The following is a 20,728-nucleotide window of genomic DNA, read 5'->3' on the forward strand; positions in this document are numbered from 1 at the left end:
GGCAAATGCTGTTGATGAAACCTAAAACATCATCAATATCATCCTGCAAATTGTCAGACAAGGGTTCAAATCACTGCTGTTCATCTGTCACTTTGTCTATCTCATGACAGTTTGAAGCATGAGGTTCAAACCCTGTAGTCAAATACTTTGGTGATGTTTCACTTTGAGTACTGCTGGGATACTCAACTACTTTACCAGTCAAAGATTTTGGTGAGGTCTGTCCAGGGTAGACAGACTCATTTTGAGTACTGCTAGAGTACTCAAATTCTTTCGGTAATGGTTCAAAGCCTCGGCCCGTGTATTGATCGTTATTAAAACTAGGTGGGGGGCTTACTTGGCTTTGCTTAACTTGACCTGGTGGCCTGTATGCCAAAAGTGTCTGGCCAGGCTCACGTCTAGCTATCAAAAGAGCCAATTGCTCTGACACCTTGTCCATCGTGTTGAACAATCTTTGGAAATAGCCATTGTCAATTGAAACTATGTTTATAAATGTTTATAAATATGGTAACAAAAACTAAGGTAAATTGTTGTAAAGGTTATATAAATATAACCTTATACTACAAATGAAATGAAATTGTTTACAACAATGCAAACAATAAATCAACAAACGCTTACAATATTAATTAATGAATATTATAAGCACATGGCATATGGGGTTTACCCTTTATAAAACAAATGCTTACAATATTATTTAATGAATACTATAAGCACATGGCATAAGGGGTTGACCCTGTATAAAACAAAGTGCTATAACAACAAAAAAGAGAAAAAAGTTTACTAAGTGCAAACTGAAAATAATTATTTCGCGTCAAATTACCTAATGATTTAATTGAAATTCCAAAAGAATAGTGTTTAACGTTAATGTAAACACTTAAAATGGTATAAACCTAATTATTATATACTTCCTAAAGAAAAAGAATGATGGCACGTGTTAACAATGATGATAGCACGTGCAGTGGGGGTTACAGGGCTCAAAATAAAGGAGCACTGTAATGTCAAATAATTCACCTACACAAAACAAAAAACAACTAATTAGAAACCTAAATATTTACCAAATGAATGTATTTATCAATAATAATAAATACACTTACATGAATGCAGGCCTAAAGTAGTAATAGGTATGCAAATTTTACTAGAAAAATTTCAAACATGTGCTACCACATGGTCAAAATGGGGTTTACAAATTAACTATAAAGTTTCAAAATGAACAAAAAAATTGTCAAAATTTACTTGACAATTAATCACAAATAAAAAATAACCCGCAAGAATAAACCAAATTTAGTCTCGCAGCGCCAATTGTTACGATTTGCACCAAGTAAATGAAACAATAATATCACTTACCTGATATAATATCAACTACAGTTGACGGTCTTCTACTCGAAAGAGGGTGTGTGTACACGTCGGAGTCCAAGAGAGAAGAGAGAGTTCAGCTTACAGAAAAGGCATGAAAAAAGCATGCAAAACTACATGTACATGTACAAATAGTGACTAGTGAAAAGTACTAACCGTGAGAATGACCTTTTGGGTAGAGTGCCACTGTAACAGTAGATAGATCTCATTGAATAGAAAGTGCAGTAAAAAGAACCATAACTCTGTTTTGCCTAATTTTTGAATTATTCGCCCTTGGTTCATTTTTTCATACTTTTCTGTGTCCAAACCCTACTCGGGGAGCATCAACCGGTTTAACCGGTTCTTGTCTGAAAACTGTAAAACGATAACAAATTTACAGAAAAATTTATCATTTGAATCAATGATGTCAAAAAATGGCTGTACCCAGTAGGTTTGTAGGGGATGGGTAGGTCTGACACAGTTTACATGTACATATATGTATATAGTATACATGTTTAAAGTTTTTTTCCTGCAAGATACAACATGCAGAGCATAGGTTTTTAGTATGTATCAACTTTGTAAAAGTAGAATTATCAGTTTGGTGATGAATGTTTGTATGCCTATTGATGTTATAAATGTGAGGATTATTTGTTAGGCATTATATTTGTGCTTTTGAATTTCTGGTATAGTATGATTAGTATGTTTCTTTGAATTTTTATCATTTAAAAACTAATATCATTGTTGTTTTCAATTAGTATATATACTCAATGACAATTACATGGAGATAAATAATCACCACTCTGTGCTTCAAAATTAGCTTTCTAGCGACATGACTGGCGACAAGTATGGGGTCTGTAATCCACAGCGAAAGCTGTAGCATAAAGTATTATCACTAAGTATTAATGTGACAAGAGCATAGCTCTTTGGCGCGAATCAATATAGATCTTAATATTGATAATTGAAATACAACATGTTTTTGACAAATGTTATCTTTGTTTAAAAATTATTTGTGATTACTTAAAATTTTATTTACTTAAAACAAATTAAATTAAAACAAATTTGCAAAAAAATCTATGTTCTCTTCTTAGTGATAAGGAGTCGTATTGCGATCGCAAATCTTTTGCAATTATTTGCGAATATTTCCAAAACGGTCCAAATTTTTTCTATGAAGATTTTGTAGGGAAAAACTGTGTAGGTTTCAAGAAAAAATTATGAAGTTATATTCAAATTATCTCCAGGAATTATGATGCGATAAAGATCCTTTTCTACAACATTTTAGAAAACAGAGACATAACAAAGTGCCATGCAGTTGTTAAAGACAGCAATCTATGACTTTTAATTTGTAGACGGACTCATGACTAAAAAGAAATTCACGAAAACACAACTTGAATATCAATTCGCCTTAAAGTGTTTTTTTTTTTTTTTTTTTTTTTTTTTTTTGTATAATGAACCAAAGGTTACAGGCTTGTTATGGCTTTGGGCTTGAAATCAATTTCTGATGATGAGGTAAATGGGTCCGGCCTTTTTATGAAACCATCGGCCTCTTAATCCAATTTTTTTGCCATAACCTTATCACATCATTCCAATACAAATAGTGTAAAGAGACTTAATACCTATTTAATCGGAGATAAGGAAATGAAAATGGGGGAAAAAGAATCCCTAAAGAACGTCCAAAAAATACAATTGAAAATGTTGCAGGCTCGGTTTGATTGAGCCTGTTCATGAACGGTACTTGTAATTACAAGTTACCATCCACGCCCCCAAGCACCGGTTTCAGCAGAATCCAACATTTAAACACGAAAACGGTGAAAAATTTTGAAACATCCACAGATGTGTTCATATGGCGGATATAATGGCACCTTCAATTCGGCACTTCCGTGCAAGTCCATGAAACGGCGTGTGGTATCCAAGTGAAAGAAAGCGTGCCCTAAACGAGAAAACAATGGGCGGAACTAAAAAACATGGAATTTTGAAAAGGGATCAGAGCTTATCAAGCCTGCATATCACAGATAACACATAAAAAGACAATTTAATAAGCAGCAAACATAACCTTAGGGTGATTATACAGTATTCAAGTTTAAATACTTGAACCATCCAAGATGAAAAGGTCAAATAGAAGAAAAAAAAAGCAAAAACATGCACCCACAACAATAATGTTGTGCTGAACGATTTTCAAGGATCGAAAAAAAACATCTTTGATAATATATACGGGGCGACTTTTTACGGTTCTCATGCAGCACAAATAACACTGAATTGACAATAAATTAGGGAAAAACAGAATCCATAAAGAACGTCCAAAACAACAATACTGAAAATGTTGCAGGCTCGGTTTGATTTAGTCTGTTCATGGAAGGTACTGGTAAGTACAAGTTACCTTCCACACCCCAGCACCGGCTTAAGCAGAATTCAACATTTAAACACGAAAATGGTGAAATTTTGAATTTTGAAATATTCGCAGATGTGTTCATATGGCAGTTATGCTGGAACCTTCAATTTGATACTTTCGTGCTTGTCCATGAAATGCGGCATGTGGTACCCAAGTAAAAGGTTATAATACAGAATTCAAGTTGGAATACTAGAAGCACCCAAGTTGAAAAGGTCAAATACTCGTACGAGAATCTAAAAACACACAAAAACATGTACACACAACAATAATGTTGTGCTGAACGATTTTCAAGGATCGAAAATATAACATCTTTGATTATATGTACAGGTCGACTTTTCACGGTCTGTACATGGCAGAAATAATACTGAAATGGACAAGTTTGCTTCTTTTTTTAAAAAAAATATAGCATGCTAGAGGTCTTTTTGCAGCTGTTGAAGACCTATTTTATTGTTTAAATGACAGGAAAGTAAGAACTTCTAATTAGTCGAATGGCATCTGCGAACAATAGCAACATATAACGGCTATGTCTCTCAGATTAGGAATATTCGGCGAGGTGTTTCGAAGTTAAAGAAGCAGTAAATTTCCATACACGGTTCATTAGGTGGTCATAAATAGTGCTTGGTGATATTGTTACGAAATTACTCTGTCTTAAAAGAAATATGTCTAAACACGTTTCCGCTAATAATTTCTATCACTAAGAACTCTATGCCTGTGTAGATTAAGTCCAAGTGAAAACATGACTAAACAATCAGTTAAAATAAAATTATGCATCACACTTATATACTAGCAACAGTCTAAAAGCAACAACTAAACTCAACCACAACCACTCTTTAACTCCAATAAACTCAAAGAACCCCAACAAATAGCACATGCAGCTAACGTGATTTATGTGCAAAAATGGACTGGCGCGCGACCCACTTGCGGAAACCAGTCTATACGATTCCTTGCACGACCCTAATGCCGCTCGTACTGACATGCCTTAACAATTTCAAAATGGCGCACAAGTAGTTCAGACTGTTGTGCAATACAAACATAAGTACAAATATACATAAACATACATGTTTACTCAATAGCATAACATTTGTTCAACATCAATACAATCATGAGTTGTTGAAAAAGGATTGGGTCCGAATCTTATATATTTATAAATGCTTTGTTTTTTAGTATTCTAGCTCCACTTAAAAACCCAATCAACGGTGATCTTGTTTTTGATTCAAAATTGAAATCTGACATTTTGCATGTTTTGATTTTGCAGTCATTCGTCGTAAAGAAGTCATTTCAATTTTGCATAAAAGACAGTGCTTTTGTTTAGTGCAGCATAAACTTGCAAAAAGTAAATACATGTATATTTGTACTTTTATGGTAAGCAAGATTGATACACTAACTTTTGATTAACTATTCTTTGTCAACAGCAGAAAAATAAACTGAGAAAATCCCTTTTATAAAGCTCAACATTTCAACCAAGTATATAGACAAAGCAGTAAGGAATTTCATTCATAAAATCTAAAAAAAAAATTCTAAAAATAGTACTTTAAGTTTGCGACCTTTTGTTGCGCAACTTTGCAAAAAATTAAAACAAGCATGCCTGGGACAGACGTGATAAAGAATGATGATATCTAAAAATAACTGAGCTGTGTCAATTACCAGGACTGTTAATGACCCAATTGTTTACCAACGAAATGAGTAAATAAATGTTGGCCACATATTCTCGCCTAAACACAATACTACTTTTCATAATTTCACAGTATTGTAGCTATTATAAATGTTTATTGTCACTTATTTTCGAATTCGCTGTTCATAAATTATTAAACAATTTAATACAGTCGGTCTTTATAATGTTTGTAGACTGGTTCTAATGAATTTCGGCTGAAATAATTGAGATTTATTAAACTCAATTTGATACGCAAGAATGGATGCCGCCAGCAATCAACCTCAACACTGTGGAGAGGTCTGATGACCTCTCCAATTAAGAAGGGAAAAACAGAATCCATAAAGAACGTCCAAAACAACAAAATTAAAAATGTTGCAGGCTCGGTTTGATTGAGCCTGTTTATGGACGGTACTGGTTAGTGCAAGTTACCGTCCACGCCACCAGCACCGACTAAAGCAGAATTCAACATTTAAACACAAAAATTGTGAAATTTTGAATTTTGAAACATTCGCAGATGTGTTCATATGGCGGTTATAATGGCACCATCAATTCGGCACTTCTGTGCCAGTCCATGAAAAACGGCGTGTGGTACCCAAGTAAGAGAAAGTTTTTGACCTAAACGAGAAAACAATGTGCTGAACTAAAGAAAATGGAATTTTGAAAGGGGGTCAGAGGTTATCAAGCCTGCATATCACAGATAAGACGTCAAATAACAATTTTAAATAGCAGGCAACATATCCTTAGGGTGATTATACAGTATTCAAGTTTGAATACTGGAACCACCCAAGATGAAAAGGTCAAATAGAAGAAACAAAAACAGCAAAAACATGCACCCACAACAATAATGTTGTGCTGAACGATCTTCAAGGATCGAAAATAATACATCTGTGATCATATGTACGGAGATAAGGAGTTCGAGAGACGATGTAATTTCTCTCCTGTCTTAGAAATTGATTCAGCAATTGTCTAATAATTGTTTTGCCCTCCATATATCTCCGTATCCCAGAAATGTGTTATATGACAATTGCAGATAAAATTATTGGCATCAACCCAAAAATCGTACTGCATGCCTGTAAAACTCTCGAGTATTTCTTCATACATTTAAATTAGCATACATTAAACTTTCTTGATGCTGATATGATTTTGCTACCTCAACCATGAATTATTTAAAGATGTCATATAGATGCTGATATAGCCAAGTCAGTACGATAAGCTTTGGCTCTTCCCTTTACATACATCTGCATAAACTGTTTGAACTTATATTCCTGCTTCCTGCTTATTTTTCAAAATATTTGAGAACAGTTTTGAAAAGTTAACTTTTTATGCGAATATAATAAATCATCAAATCATTTTATACACTTTCTTTTAAACTTATAAATGAGATTTTACTTCTTTTTTTTTTTTTTTTTTTTTTTTGCAAATGTTTATAAATTGGAAATCTATTATAAAAGTACTGAAAATGCTGATCAAATCCAGCTTTTTTTAAATAGGGCGTGATTGTCGTCAATGAGACCATATCATTATATTTTATCATCTGTGCCCGATTTATTAGCCAATAGAATAAGAACGACGAAATATAAAAGATATAAATATCAACGACACAGGGTATAGGATATCACAGTATGTTGTTAAATGGATTGGAACAGTCTTTGAATTGTTCACTCGATATTTTACATGAGTTTTCTATAATCTCAGGATTAAGAGTTTCCTTTTAAAAACACATGTGATATGGATTGGTTGTTTAAAATGTAGTATTAGATCAACAGAAATAAGGTGACAATTAGTTTGGGGTACATCATTACGATTACTTGGTATTAACTTTCGTGTTATAATGATAGCATTGAATTATACTGAAAATATTGAGAATATCAAAAACTATAAACAGTGTTGGAAAACAATACCCGTGGACTGATAACTGTTGTAAAGTCACTGCTACTTCCTTTATTAACAAACTTGTTTGTGTCACTTCGAAAGTAAATGTTTTACAATTTTGTGTGGCAAAAACCGCAAAAATTAAATCTCTTGTATTGGTGAAGGAACAAAAATGATTGATATATGTGTATATATGAAAAGACTCAAACTTCAATGGCTAAGATGAATTGTATCATCTGGATGTAATAAATGGTTCACTTTTTATACCGCTTTTTAAATAATTTATACAGAATATACGTATATGTTATAATTTGAATATATCCCTTTCGTAAAGATGTTTTAGGTGCTTTTTAGCCCACATGAGCTTGCTAAGGGTGAGCTTTATGGATCTTTGAATGTCCGTCGTCCGTCAACATTTGTTCGTTAACACTCTAGTGGTCACTTTTTTTACTCAATCATCATCAAACTTTGTCAGGATGCTTGTCTAAGTAATTGCTCGGATGAGTTCGAACACGGATCATCTCGAATAAATACAACTAGGTCACAGAAGCTAAAAATAGAAAACTCTTGTTAACACTTTAGTGGCTACAGTTTTGATCAAAATACCCTTGAAATTTTCTGAAAGTTTGTTTTGATGATTTCTAGATCAAGATTGAATATGGATCATCTAGGGTCAAAAACTAGGTCACACTGCCCAAATATGGAAAAACATTGTTAACACTCTAGTGGTCACATTTTTGACGCAATTGTCATCAAAACTTGGTCAGGATGCTTGTCTACATAATTGCTCGGATAATTTCCAACATGGGTCGCACACTTTGTTTCCAAATTTTTATACTTCATTACAGCAGGTGTCAAGTACCGTGTAGCAGCTGTAAAAAGTTGCCCCGTTCTTCACTTCAGTGTTGTTATATTTTTCTCCTCTTTCGGGATCATTGATGCCAGCACTGTAAAGTGTTGAGAATTGAGGTACCGTTCTAGCCAATGCAAGGGGGTGTGAGGGATGTTGCACTAATTTATTGTCCCTCATGTATACACTCAATCAATTCTGATGTAATTTTGTTGTGATTAATGCTTCCGAGGGATCACTTTGTTTTCAGATTGTCATCTTGATTGAAAAACTAGGTCACAGGAGAAAAATAGAAAAATCTTGTTAACACTCAAGTTGCTACTCTTTTGATCCAAATATCTTGGAAATTAGTCTGAAAATTTGTTTTAATGATTTCTAGGTCAAGTTCTAAAACTAAGTCACACCGTCAAAATATGGAAACACCTTGTTAACAATGTAATGGTCACATTTTTGACTCAATTGTCATCAAACTTGATCAGGATGCTTGTCTTTGTAACAAATCGGATGAGTTTGAACAAAACAAATAGGTCTTATACCAATACCAGTACTTGCCAAGTTATGCAGTACCTTTACCAGTACCAGTACTAGAGTTTAGCTCTCTACTGCAGTAGTATCAGTACCAGCACATCTTGAAACTTGAAACTTGAAACTTTTTATTTAATTAAACGCCTGTTTCTATTTAACAATATTCAACGGCGTTGTACAATACATATAAATATTAAGATTAAAATTGTGAATGCATAAGAATATGTGGATCAACATCAAGTGAAATAAAAGCTTTTACATACAATTCCAATTAACATATTTTTAAAAAATTGCAGAGACCATAAAATGATAAAACTGATTGATATACATGTAGCATGAGAAAAGATTATGTACATACATGTAACTTGATTACAAATAGATTAAAAAGAACAAAACATTGATTTACATTGCACATTCATCACACTGTCAGTCATCAGTTATACGTTACTCATGTTTATCTTATTTCAGATTTTAAAATAGTGATTCAAACTTTCTGAAAAAATGTGTTTTAAGATTTCTCTTAAATACATCAATATTCTTAGATTGTTTCAACTCTAATGGCAGCGGATTCCACAATTTTGGACCAATAGTTCCGAAACTTCTGTCACTAAATGTTTTTCTTTTATTGAATGGAATAACGTAGCAGTTCTCAGAGGTTTTACTGAACGTAGTCGGGTATTTGGTACTTGTTTGGTTAGGAGTTCAGAAAGGTATTTTGGAGCATGACCGATTGAACAATTGTATACAAAAGTCAAAATTTTATATTCGATTCTAGATTTGATGGGCAGCCAGTGAAGGTCGAACAATGCAGTTGCCTTGAACTGGCAAATTTCTTTCGTTGCAGAACTAACTTCGCGCCTATGTTTTGAATACGTTGCATTTTTTTTTTCATTTATAAATCGGATACACCATTAAGAATGACATTGCAATAATCCAAGTGTGACATTACGAGTGCTATAACTAGTATTTCAGCTGCTTCTTTGGTGAGGTATTTTCGGATACTTTTTATTCTAAGATTGTTTAATATTGCAGTACGGCACTTTCGTTTGACATGTTCCTTGAAATTTAGTGTTTGGTCTAGAAATGCGCCTAAATATCTAATGGACCTTATCCCTGGTAATACAAATGGATTTAGGTGACACTTTTCGAGTTGTTGATAACTTCCAAATGTTATGAATTCTGTTTTCGATGAGTTCATCTTGAGTTTATTAGCGTTCATCCAGTTGTTGATATCAATCGCACCATTTTCTAATTCAGCGATTGCAGAAATTTCACTATTTTCTTCCGTTGGTTTTAAACGTTTGGTTGCAGTATGGTCATCAGCGAATCCATACACCGATAATCCATATGGAATCACGTCAAACAAGGTTCGTTACATACGTTAGGTAGAGCCAATGCCCTAAACAACTACCCTGGGGGACACTGCACTCTAGTTGCCGTGGAGCTGAGACTGCCGAGTTGACATACACGCGACAGCCCCTAGGACGAAGGTATGAATCAAGCCAGCTGAGCACTGAACCGCTCACGCCGTACTGCTTCTGTAGCACGTCGACGAGTATATCATGATCCACAGTGTCGAACGCGGCACTGAGATCAATCGCGATTAGCGCTGTAACTTCTTGTTTTTCCATGGCTGCCAACAGATCATTAACTAATCGCAGTAGAGCAGATTCACAGGAGTGGTATTTTCTGTAGGCGGATTGATTTGTAGGTAGTAAGTCATACTGATCAGCATGTTTATTTAGTATTAAGAGAGCTGCTTTTTCAATCAATTTTGATAAAAACGATAGATTACTCACAGGTCTATAATTTGAGAATACAAGTTCAAGTCCAATTTTCTTCAAAAGTGGTCTCACGATAGCCTCTTTTCATTTATTTGGAAATATTCCTTGCTGTAGTGATAAGTTTACCAGTTTTGTTATAATTGGGAGTAGTTCTCCAAGGAATAGTTTTAATATTGCTGTCGGTAATATGTCCAATTCACAAGATTTTGTCTGTAGTTCATTTATCAGCTCTTTAACATTATCATTTGATAATTCATCAAAGGCAAGAAGAGATGGAACGTTTCTAGTATTTGGCTCGAATTTATCAAATGGTTTAAGGTCATCACGTATTTTCTCTATTTTATTCATGAAAAATGAGGCAAAGTGTTCGGAGAGCTCACTATCACTGTACCCAGGTGGCATTGGGTTTTCTGATTTAGTTCCTGTTAACTCAGACACTAACTGGTACAGCTTCTTGGAATCACCCTTTGTATTAGTTACTTTTTCACTTATTACTTTTGTTTTCTCTTTTTCGAGTTCATCATTGTACTGGTTCCGAGACTTTTTGAACGATTCATATTGTTGAGGTTGACGATATTTTCTCCATATTTTTTCAGCTTTCCGAGTCGATGTTTTAAGGGTGAGAATTTCGGGAGTGAACCATGGTTTAGGGGCTCTAATTACTTTTGTTATCTCTTTTTCAGGTGCATGAGTGTCCAGAACGTTCTTTATTTTATTTTCAAACTCATTCACGTATAGATTAATATCACTCTGATCTATTGTAATTTCACTGAACTCTTTTCTAACAGATGACTCGTCCATATTTTTAAAGTTTCTAAATTTGACTGACTTACTGATTATGTTTTCTTTTTGAACATTTATAACACATTTTATTGCTCGATGATCAGACACACAATCACCAGGTTCACATGCCACAATTTCAACCCCATTGACTGCTTCCGTAATAACAACGTCAAGAGTATTGCCAAAAACTTGTGTGCCAAAGTTAACATGCTGCACCAAACCCATAGCGAATAATGAGTCTTTAAATTCTGATATCACGCTATTTTCTTCATTCAGATGTAAGTTAAAGTCACCCAGTGTTAGAAGATTGGAATATTGAGGCATAATCCCTTCCATGAATTGGAAAAAGTCAGAAATAAATTGTGAATTTGTTGACATGGATGGTGGTCTATAAATGCCAATTACATGCATTGTAATGTTTTTGAATACCAGTTGCCAAATACCAAATTCGAAACAATTTGTCACTCCAGATTTCAATTTCCTCATATTCACAACGGTGCGACAGGTCAAAGCAATCCCACCGCCGATTCGGTTCTTTCGATTGGCTACACTAATTTTATAACCGTTTTGATTAAGGTCACTAGTTTCATATTCATGCTGATTTTCGTCCGAATACCAAGTTTCAGCGAGGAGGGCAAAATCAAGTTTCTGTTCTCGTAGTATCTGACCAACACGAACATCCTTGTTTCGAACTGAATGACAATTAACAGTTATGAAAGATACTTTTTCATTGAATCTGTTATTCAGTGTATTGCATTTCTTTGGATATATGAGATTATGAGAGTTAATCCCATTTTGCTTTGTTAGAGGTTTTGATTGTCCACCCCTCTTTCTTTTCCTTTTTTTCCAGCCGGGGGCTATGTCCAATTTATTTATTGTATAGAATACAGATTGATCAGGTTTATAATATCTCCAGTGCTTTGTGACATTTAATCCAATGTTCAATAATTGATCACGGCTGTAGGCAATTTTGTTTGTTGAAATATTTTTGGTTTGTAAAATGTCTACTCCATTATGATGTAAAAATTGTCCAAAATATTCAGTTGAAGTATGAGTAGCCCATTCAATCAATGACACAGCCAATAAATAAACACAAACAAAGATGCACATCATCATTTAAATAAATACACACTGTCAAACAAAAATACAGATTATGTTTATTTACATATTTTAATAATACATTTTTCAAACAAGAATTTCCAGTTCGCATGTGTACACTTCAGATTTTAAAAAATGCAAACATTATTCAGAAAAAATAGAATTATTATTTACTATAAAAGTTAATATTACATTTTTACAACTTGAATGATTTAACATACTTTTTACAAACAATATTCACATCATATATTCATAGCATATCTTATTGTTTAGTAAATCAGTTAACTGTAAAACAATGCAATCACCTTTCATATAAAACACAACAGTCTGTTCAATTTATACCAAAGTAAAGACCAACTCTGGATGGTGCTAACAATATTACTTGATATATGATTATTTAGAAAAGAAGCATTTAATTAGTGTTTATTTTGCTCTTTTTTTAGTAGTTAACACAAAGAGAAAAACCGATTACATTTTTTATCAAATCGAAAGTACTGCCTGATAATGCAGTAGCAGTACCACTTTTAAGAAACTAATGCAGTACCAGTACCAGTAGTAGCAACACTTTGTAAGAGTAATTCAGTATCAGTACCAGTACTTGCAAAATCAATGCAGTACCAGTAATGCAGCTCTGATTATGCTTCTTTATCTTTTTATATTATATGCCCGAACGAAATTGGACACATTATGTTATACCCCCTGGCGTCCGTCCGTCTGTCTGTATGTCTGTCCGTTCCAACATTTTGGGTTTAGGGGCAATTTTCTTTGTTATTTTCTTTGTTTTCTTAAGGGCTACTAGCCCATAAACCCTTTGATCACGTTATGAACCTATTGTTCTCTTTTGTTCTCTTTACTGTACCGTCCGTTAGCAATTTGGTTTCCGGAGCATAACTTAAGTTCTATTTGGCCCACATTATTCAAACTTCGTAGGATAATTGTCCATATTGAGTAGATGACCCTGATTTTGGAGTTACAAGGTCAAAGGTCAAGGTCACTATTACCTTAAAACTGAAAACAGTTTCCGCTCAATAAATTAAGAGTTATTCAATCTACAGCTGTAAAATTTTAAAGGATGAACAGTCGTGTCCAATATATGACCCTTATTGATTTCAGGGTCATAAGGTCAAAGGTCATGGTCAGAATGACCATTACACTCAAAATTGTGGTTTCTGGAGCATAACACAAATTCCATTTTGCTAACGGTGTTCAAATTTCATAAGATAATTGCCTATATTGAATGAAAAAATCCATATGTATATAAGGGTCACAATTCAAAGGTCAATTTCAAATGACCTTATTACTGTTAACAGATTTACAACTGTCAAACTTCATAGGATGATTACTTATATCGAGTACATAAATTATATGCCCGAAGAAATTTATGTTAATGTTATGCCCCTGGCGTCTTTCCGTCATTACTAAAAAAAACTTTTCGGGCATATAATGCTCCGCCTAGCGGTACTCTTGTTTTCAAAGTTTGTCTGAACTACTTCTCTTTACCAACGACGCAATTTGAATGAAACTTTTCAGGACTAATTAGTTCCTTAGCTATTAGCTCTGTTAAATGCCTTAGTACTTGCTCAAATTTAACACGTTTTTTTGGTTGAATCATTTTTGATGAGTTATGGCCCTTGAACAAAAAGGCTTTTTTGTCTGTTTATGATTACTGTGTTTCCTGCTACACAGTAGTTGCAAAATGCTACAAAAAAGCAGAGACGTATAGGGAAAAACTGTCCAATCACCACTCAATACAAATGGTTAATTGGCTATCATCAGGCGAGACATATAATCAAAGAGCGCTCTGGTATTCCCATTGAAATCGCCAGTTACAAGCATTGTTTATGTTAACATATTTACGAAAAGCAAATTTACAGTCGTGGTATAACTTTTCAATACAATCTATAATAATGCATAAAATGAAATATTTATAGTGGAGGAAAATCAATTTGTCAAACAAAATTTCGTCATTTTATGATTAATAGATGAATAATGCTAAAGCCAGTGGTATGGAGCGTGGACGGTAGCTTGCACTTTCCATTTACGTCCGTGAACAGGCTGAATCAAAACAAGCGTGCAACATAATCATTTATCCGTTCTTGGCGCTCTTTAAAAAAATTCCATGTTATTTAAATGTTATATTTGTCTTAACAAAGGTCAGATACGTTTTGACTTGTTTCAAAAGTCATAATATATAGAATGGGAACTCGAGAGATCCATATAATTACTATTAACAATTGTGACTTACCTTTGAGATTCCATTCCAATGTCTTTCGAATTCGTCTTTTGAAAGTTTTCCTGTTTGTGACAAATGCGAAATGACCTGATAAAGAATAAAGAAAATTGTAGGCATGCATTTTATGTTAGAACCATCAATTGCATTTCATTAAACTATACAATACTATACACACTTGAAGAAAAATGCATAAGGAAATATTTCTGATTATCATATGACAATAAACTTATTTGTTTCTCTGGGTCAATATTTAATTTTAAACAAGATACAAACATACAGGTCACATGTAATGGTACTATTATAAAACCAAAATTTTCTGTTTAGAATTCAGTTGCACCTATTGATCTAAATCTATCTCTTGATGTCAAGGCACAAGGCATTCTTCGAATGGCAAATGTCAGGTTAAAGTTTCATTACAGAAAAAGTGATTGCTATACTCAACATACTAAAACAATTTCGTCTTTCATACAATGTAATTTTGACTATGCATATTCAATCTAGTATCTTGGGTTAACACATGTTAACACAAGTGGAAAACTAAACTCCAAACAAAACAGGACTGAGCAATTGAAGCAATATTGGTTCAGAACATTCCAAAATACGAAATTGGTTACCTGTTTAACACCGTGTGGAATAAATAATCTTATGTCATGTTTTTAAAGTCAAATTTGGCTTAGCACCAAACTACTTGAGTGATAACTTTTTTCCGCAAGATGTTGTCTATCGTTATAACACACGGCTTTGTAATAATGGTGTGGATTAAAATCATTTTTGTACATAGGCTATTCACTGTGGAACATTTTACCAGTCAACATTACTCATATTGAAAATCTGCCTGATTTTAAACTTGCTGTAAATCAGTACTTTTAAGCATAATTGAATTTAACTATATTTCATGACTACTTACATTTTATGATAAATTTTAGCATGAGTCATGCATGAAGGTTTCATTTTTTAAAATAATGCTTATATAACTTTTTTAAATAAATATGTCTGAACTGTTTTGTATGTCAACCCATATGTCTGACACCTTAAGTTTTACAACAATGAAACAAACTCATTGCCAGTTTTTTTAGAGCGTCATTTTGGACGATAGGTCTTTGGTTTCCAGATATGTTACAAATGTAAATTTAAGCCAATCTAGCTTCTAGCTTCATCATCAAACTTTTAACAGCAAATAAACTCACAAATATTCCACCCAGTCCCGGAAGTATTCAAACTGTCTGCATGTCTGTCTTCATAGATTTTTTGTTGTTGTTGTTGTTTGTTTTTTTTTTTTATTTTTTTTTTTTTAAGAAATATAAGAAACTATTTTGAGACTTGGAACCAAAAGTACTAGTACATCCAAATTTAACAGATGCAGTTGCTGGTGTTGTAGTCATCTCTAAATGACAGATTTTTAGCACCTTCGTATCATGATGGATTAAAATTAAAAAAACAATAGCTGGATATAGAAAATTTAATGTGTCGAGTAACCTCCTTATATAATCAGGCTTTTTAAAGTTTTTAAAGGAATGACCAAGATTGTTCCTTGATTTGATTTACCAAAAGTCTTTAGAGCTATTCAAACATAAGTATATTACTGATAACCTGTTTCTTCTTACAGCTATTACAACGTCATCGACTGACATGCATTAAAGCTAGCAGAGACTTTAGTTTCAGTCCAGTCTGGTTGAAATATAATACAGGCAACAAATCCTAAGCTAAATAAAATAGATTTCTACGATTCTATAGAAGTGAAATAGAAGTTATTTTCTGTATTGTGATATGTTTTTATGTCGTTTAAACTAAGTGTATATTAGATTTAAAAACAGAAATTGCTTTACCTCATTTCGGGCTTCACGAATTCTTACAATATCGGCTATTGTTGAAATATCAGCAGCAACAGGATTTTTATCATCCCAACGTTTGTCAAATTGATTAAAGCCACATATATTTCGGAGCAGAATTGCTAGAAGTGTTATATCAAATGTCGTTGACTGTGGAGATCCCTGGCTTGGATACAACAGATGTTCCTGTGAATCGATCAAAACCTTTTTCGTCCTAAGGTATAACAATTTTCCCTTTGTTGTAGGATTTGAAAGAACAGTTTGAAGATCTGCAGGTGGAATTTTGTCATCAAAAATGTGTTTGAATACTCTAGTTCCTCCGTCAACAAGGAGAGAATATAGTCTGAATCTTCGGGTTTTTGACTCGTTAATGTGTAAGTCTAAACCTGCAAAACATAGTGCTTAATGATATACACCTTATAAATAAAACACATTCAATGCATCAATTTAAATACCAACTAATAATAATAGAACTTGTGTAAAATGTAAAATGTCAAACCTGTTTCCAAATATTGTTGTGTTAACTCCCATTTTCTGAATTCTTCACGTAATGTGTTTTCTGTTTCTTCGTCAAAAGAATCAATTTTGAATGGATCAGATACTTCTTTGAACACGTCTTCTGTTCCAAAATGTGTGAATATCTTAATATTATGGGAATAAAGAGAAAAAATAATCAGTACAAGATTTAAATCAACGGCATTTTAACACGGATTACATTTAGCTAAGACAATAATTGCGGTATATAATCATTAAAATAATCTATTCTTAACTTGACTTAACAAATGCACTGACCAACAACAAACTGTTTTATCGCATTTTTCAAAAAAAAATACGTAATAACTACAAACAATGAAACGTTTCTAAATCATATACCGCATTGATGCTATAATAAAATTAAATGTAAAATGAAGTGAATTATACATTGCAATATTCAATATTAATTCGTAAATGCCAACAAGGAGATTGAACTTTAAAAATTATTTGAAAAAAGTCTTATATATGATCTAACCTGATGCAATTCATTGCACTTTTCCTCGAAGATGTCTTTCGTTAATTCATTTTCTTCCAACTAATCATGCAAAAGAAGAATAAAAACAATGTGATAGGCTGATTTTACTATCCAAAGACTATTAAATATGTTAATCATATATTTGCAAATCCAATGCTTTTAGCTAGCTATCTTGTTATCGTATAATTGAAGCTGTGAAATTGTTCTCTTATCTACGTTATTTATTATCCTAATCATCCATTTATTCATAGGTCGTTTATATTTACCTCACTTATATGGTCTCGTAGTCTAACGATATTTGCCGCCCTAGATAAATCATTTGGCTCAGGCTTTGATCCTTTATCCCAAATGCGGTCATTGCGAGGTATGTCGCAAAAAAATGTACGCATTATTATGTATAGAATTGTGAATCCAGCATTTTCTAATGAAGGTGATCCATTTTTAGGGTACAGAAGCTCGAAGTCCTCGTCAGTTATCACATGTTCTGTACGTAAAAAGCATACCGTTTCCTTATTTTCAGATTCTTGGAGAAAACTTGATAAATTGGTTTTCGATTTCTGTAGGCTTTGTTGTATGAGGAGCCGAAATGTTTGCTGTCCACGATCTTTGATAAGGTATCTGAGCTGAAGCTTGTAATCACAGTTCTCAGTTTCTGACACATATTGTCGAGTTTTGTATTCTGCTGGAAAAAAAAATTGATAACAACAAAAATTTTTGATAATTATTATCACCGCCCACATCATCATCATTATCATCATAAAATAGAGAGAGAAATTATAAGCATATATTTAAAATTTATATTTCTTTTGAAAATAATATTTTATTGCGTATTAATCAGTTTCCTAAATTAGCTCTTTGGATTCATTAACTGTTTAACAGAATCAATCTAATTAAAATCAGCTCTAAATAACGCTCAGCATTTAGGTCTAACCGTGACCAAATACGAAATCATTTCTTGTGACCTTTCACACAGCCAATCATCGGCGAGCTTTCATAATTTTGAAAGCGATGTGGTTTCTAATTCTAACTCTGGGAAAATCAATACTGAGTATGTAATTTTCACCATTTCGAGAACAAACATGGCGTTGTCCATATAGTCGACAGATAAACTGGCAAAATAGTCTTGCCTATTTAAAACTGAACAAAAATCAACATTCTTTTACTTCCACGGATAACGGTAGTTTAATACCCCTTCTAATGTCTATGTAAAAACCGATTTGATTGCATGACAAAAATAGCCTTCATTATAAAGAAAGCGAAATATAAACGGTCGTTATCAGATCTACATAAAACTGAACTTAAGTCAAATTGTAATAGAAACAACCTGAAATATCTGTTTGAAAATAGAGTGTTATTAACTCTTTTTGTTGTCGCATGTGGAATTTAATGTATAGAAATATTACTTTAATAAGAATACTATCAATTTGTAAAGTACTTTTTGTACGAGTAAACCCATTTAAATATTAAATAGGTAAACATTTATTTCTTTTTCATTAAAAATGATGCGAATCACATACACGAGGGCTACTCGTTATGTAACGTGTATTGTACGCACTTTATATCAAAAGCAGTCGATCAAAACAAATTTACTCTTCGGGAACCGGTATATATACGGCTAGACCATCACAGGAGAATATGCAATAATTCTCCATAAGATCCTTTTAAGATAACTTCATGCCTGTTACCGCGTTTGGTAAGCCATATTTTGTTTCCAATTATTATGACTTTCAGGCCCATAAAAATCTGGAATAAGTGTGTTCCCCTGGAAGTAATAATAACAAAATTACATTAAAATTCTGAGTCTGTACATAAGGGATAATCCCTAGCACCGACTTGAACGGTTTTCAATTTTCAACAATTAAAAGTGTTGGAATTAATGATCCCGAAGGACCAGAAAAATATAACAATACTGAAGTGAAGTATGGCGCAACTTTTTACAGATGCCACATAACACTTGGCGCCTGAAGTATAAAAATATGGAATAGAAATCTGCTATGTCTAATTACCAATTTAGTACGAACTGTTATAAAATCTTTATTTTTTTTAAATATCTTCAACATGTTTCCTAACATCGACCAGCTATATTTGTTTAAATATTGTGTTGTGTTTATACAGTTGGATAGGTAAAGAATAGAGCTATTCAGAACTATCAACATCTACGAAATCGTGCAAAGCGTTATCGCACGGTAACATATCGAAAAATCCTCATTCATGTACGCCATTGTCTGATAAGGTGAGGGCGACGTTTCATTTTGTGCACATAAACGTTTTATAGACTGAAATGGTCAAACAGGTTATGAAGTATATTTGGTGAATGTCTGAGTGTGATCGAGCTGGCCTGGATACAAACATTTTTTTCACAAGTTGTCTTATTTTTTGTAATTACCAGTATTATGACGAAATGAAAATGTTTAATATAATACTTGAAATTAAATAGATTCTTTTAATAAATCAAAGATATGATAATTATAAAAAATTTTGAAACGTGCGTGCATTAGAAACGTCTGACAAGAAACAATACAACATAGTTAATTTTATAAAAACTGTACAACCTTGAAGGAAGTATAATCAATAGAAATTACGGGAAACTGATCATAAATTATAATAATAAAATTTGAGTTAGCAATGTATATTTTATATTTATATTTGTCGCATGTTGCGGCGATTTGTCTTTGATGTTCCTTAGTTGTTATACGCCAGTAACATGCTTTATTGGTAATAACGCACAGTGCGATATCTCAGTTAAAGTATACTTCTTCAGAAGAAAGTGTGCGTTATTTCTAATAAAGTACAGTTAACTAATTACACTTGGTTCATGTATAAGCGTAGACAAATACACAAGAGTCACAGGCCGGCATTAAAATTTAGGCTGGAAAAACAACGAATATATTCAGATTTGGGACAGATAATGGGGTACTGGGAATATGGATGTCAGTGTTGAAAAAGCTTTGTCTGGGGCTTTAACGTACTTGTTTATAAATCATTTAATTCTTTTTCCTGAATGTAATTTGGTGCAAGGAGGCACTGCCTGTATAAACATTTTAATGAGTAGATACACTCACAATATTTCCAATGTCAAGTCCGCGAAAAAATAACAAAAATTGTTTTTACTGAAAAAGATTTAAAATCCATCTTTTGGCATGTTATTTAAACAAATACTGATAAACTGTGGTAAGCGTCACAATTATGTTTTTGTCTGTGGTCATCCAACCGATTAGGAACACTCACTTTACTTCTGCATGGATCTTACGTTATGGGGATTACAATAATAAAAAATTAAAATCGGTCAAAATCAATTTTTTTATTTATATTTATCATGCGATAAAACAGTTATAGTATATCGAACTCGACTGTTATGTGGAAATATCATGGCCTGGGG

The 20,728-nt window shown here is 33.1% G+C and overlaps 1 protein-coding gene across 1 annotated transcript in view; it reads right to left on the reverse strand.

Annotated features, from left to right (window-relative positions):
- Positions 1-20,728, reverse strand: part of LOC132718833 (uncharacterized) — a 36,385-nt gene that overhangs the window by 11,692 nt on the left and 3,965 nt on the right. The window contains exons 2-6 of the mRNA XM_060702571.1: positions 17,616-18,031; positions 17,350-17,409; positions 16,840-16,981; positions 16,338-16,726; positions 14,524-14,598 (exon numbers count right to left, since the gene is read on the reverse strand). Of these exons, the coding sequence (XP_060558554.1) occupies positions 14,524-14,598; positions 16,338-16,726; positions 16,840-16,981; positions 17,350-17,409; positions 17,616-18,031 (1,082 nt within the window). The remainder of the gene's footprint in view (positions 1-14,523; positions 14,599-16,337; positions 16,727-16,839; positions 16,982-17,349; positions 17,410-17,615; positions 18,032-20,728) is intronic.

Source organism: Ruditapes philippinarum, unplaced genomic scaffold (assembly GCF_026571515.1).
Source record: "Ruditapes philippinarum isolate M1 unplaced genomic scaffold, ASM2657151v2 ctg2325_1_1_1_1, whole genome shotgun sequence".
NCBI lineage: Eukaryota > Metazoa > Mollusca > Bivalvia > Venerida > Veneridae > Ruditapes > Ruditapes philippinarum.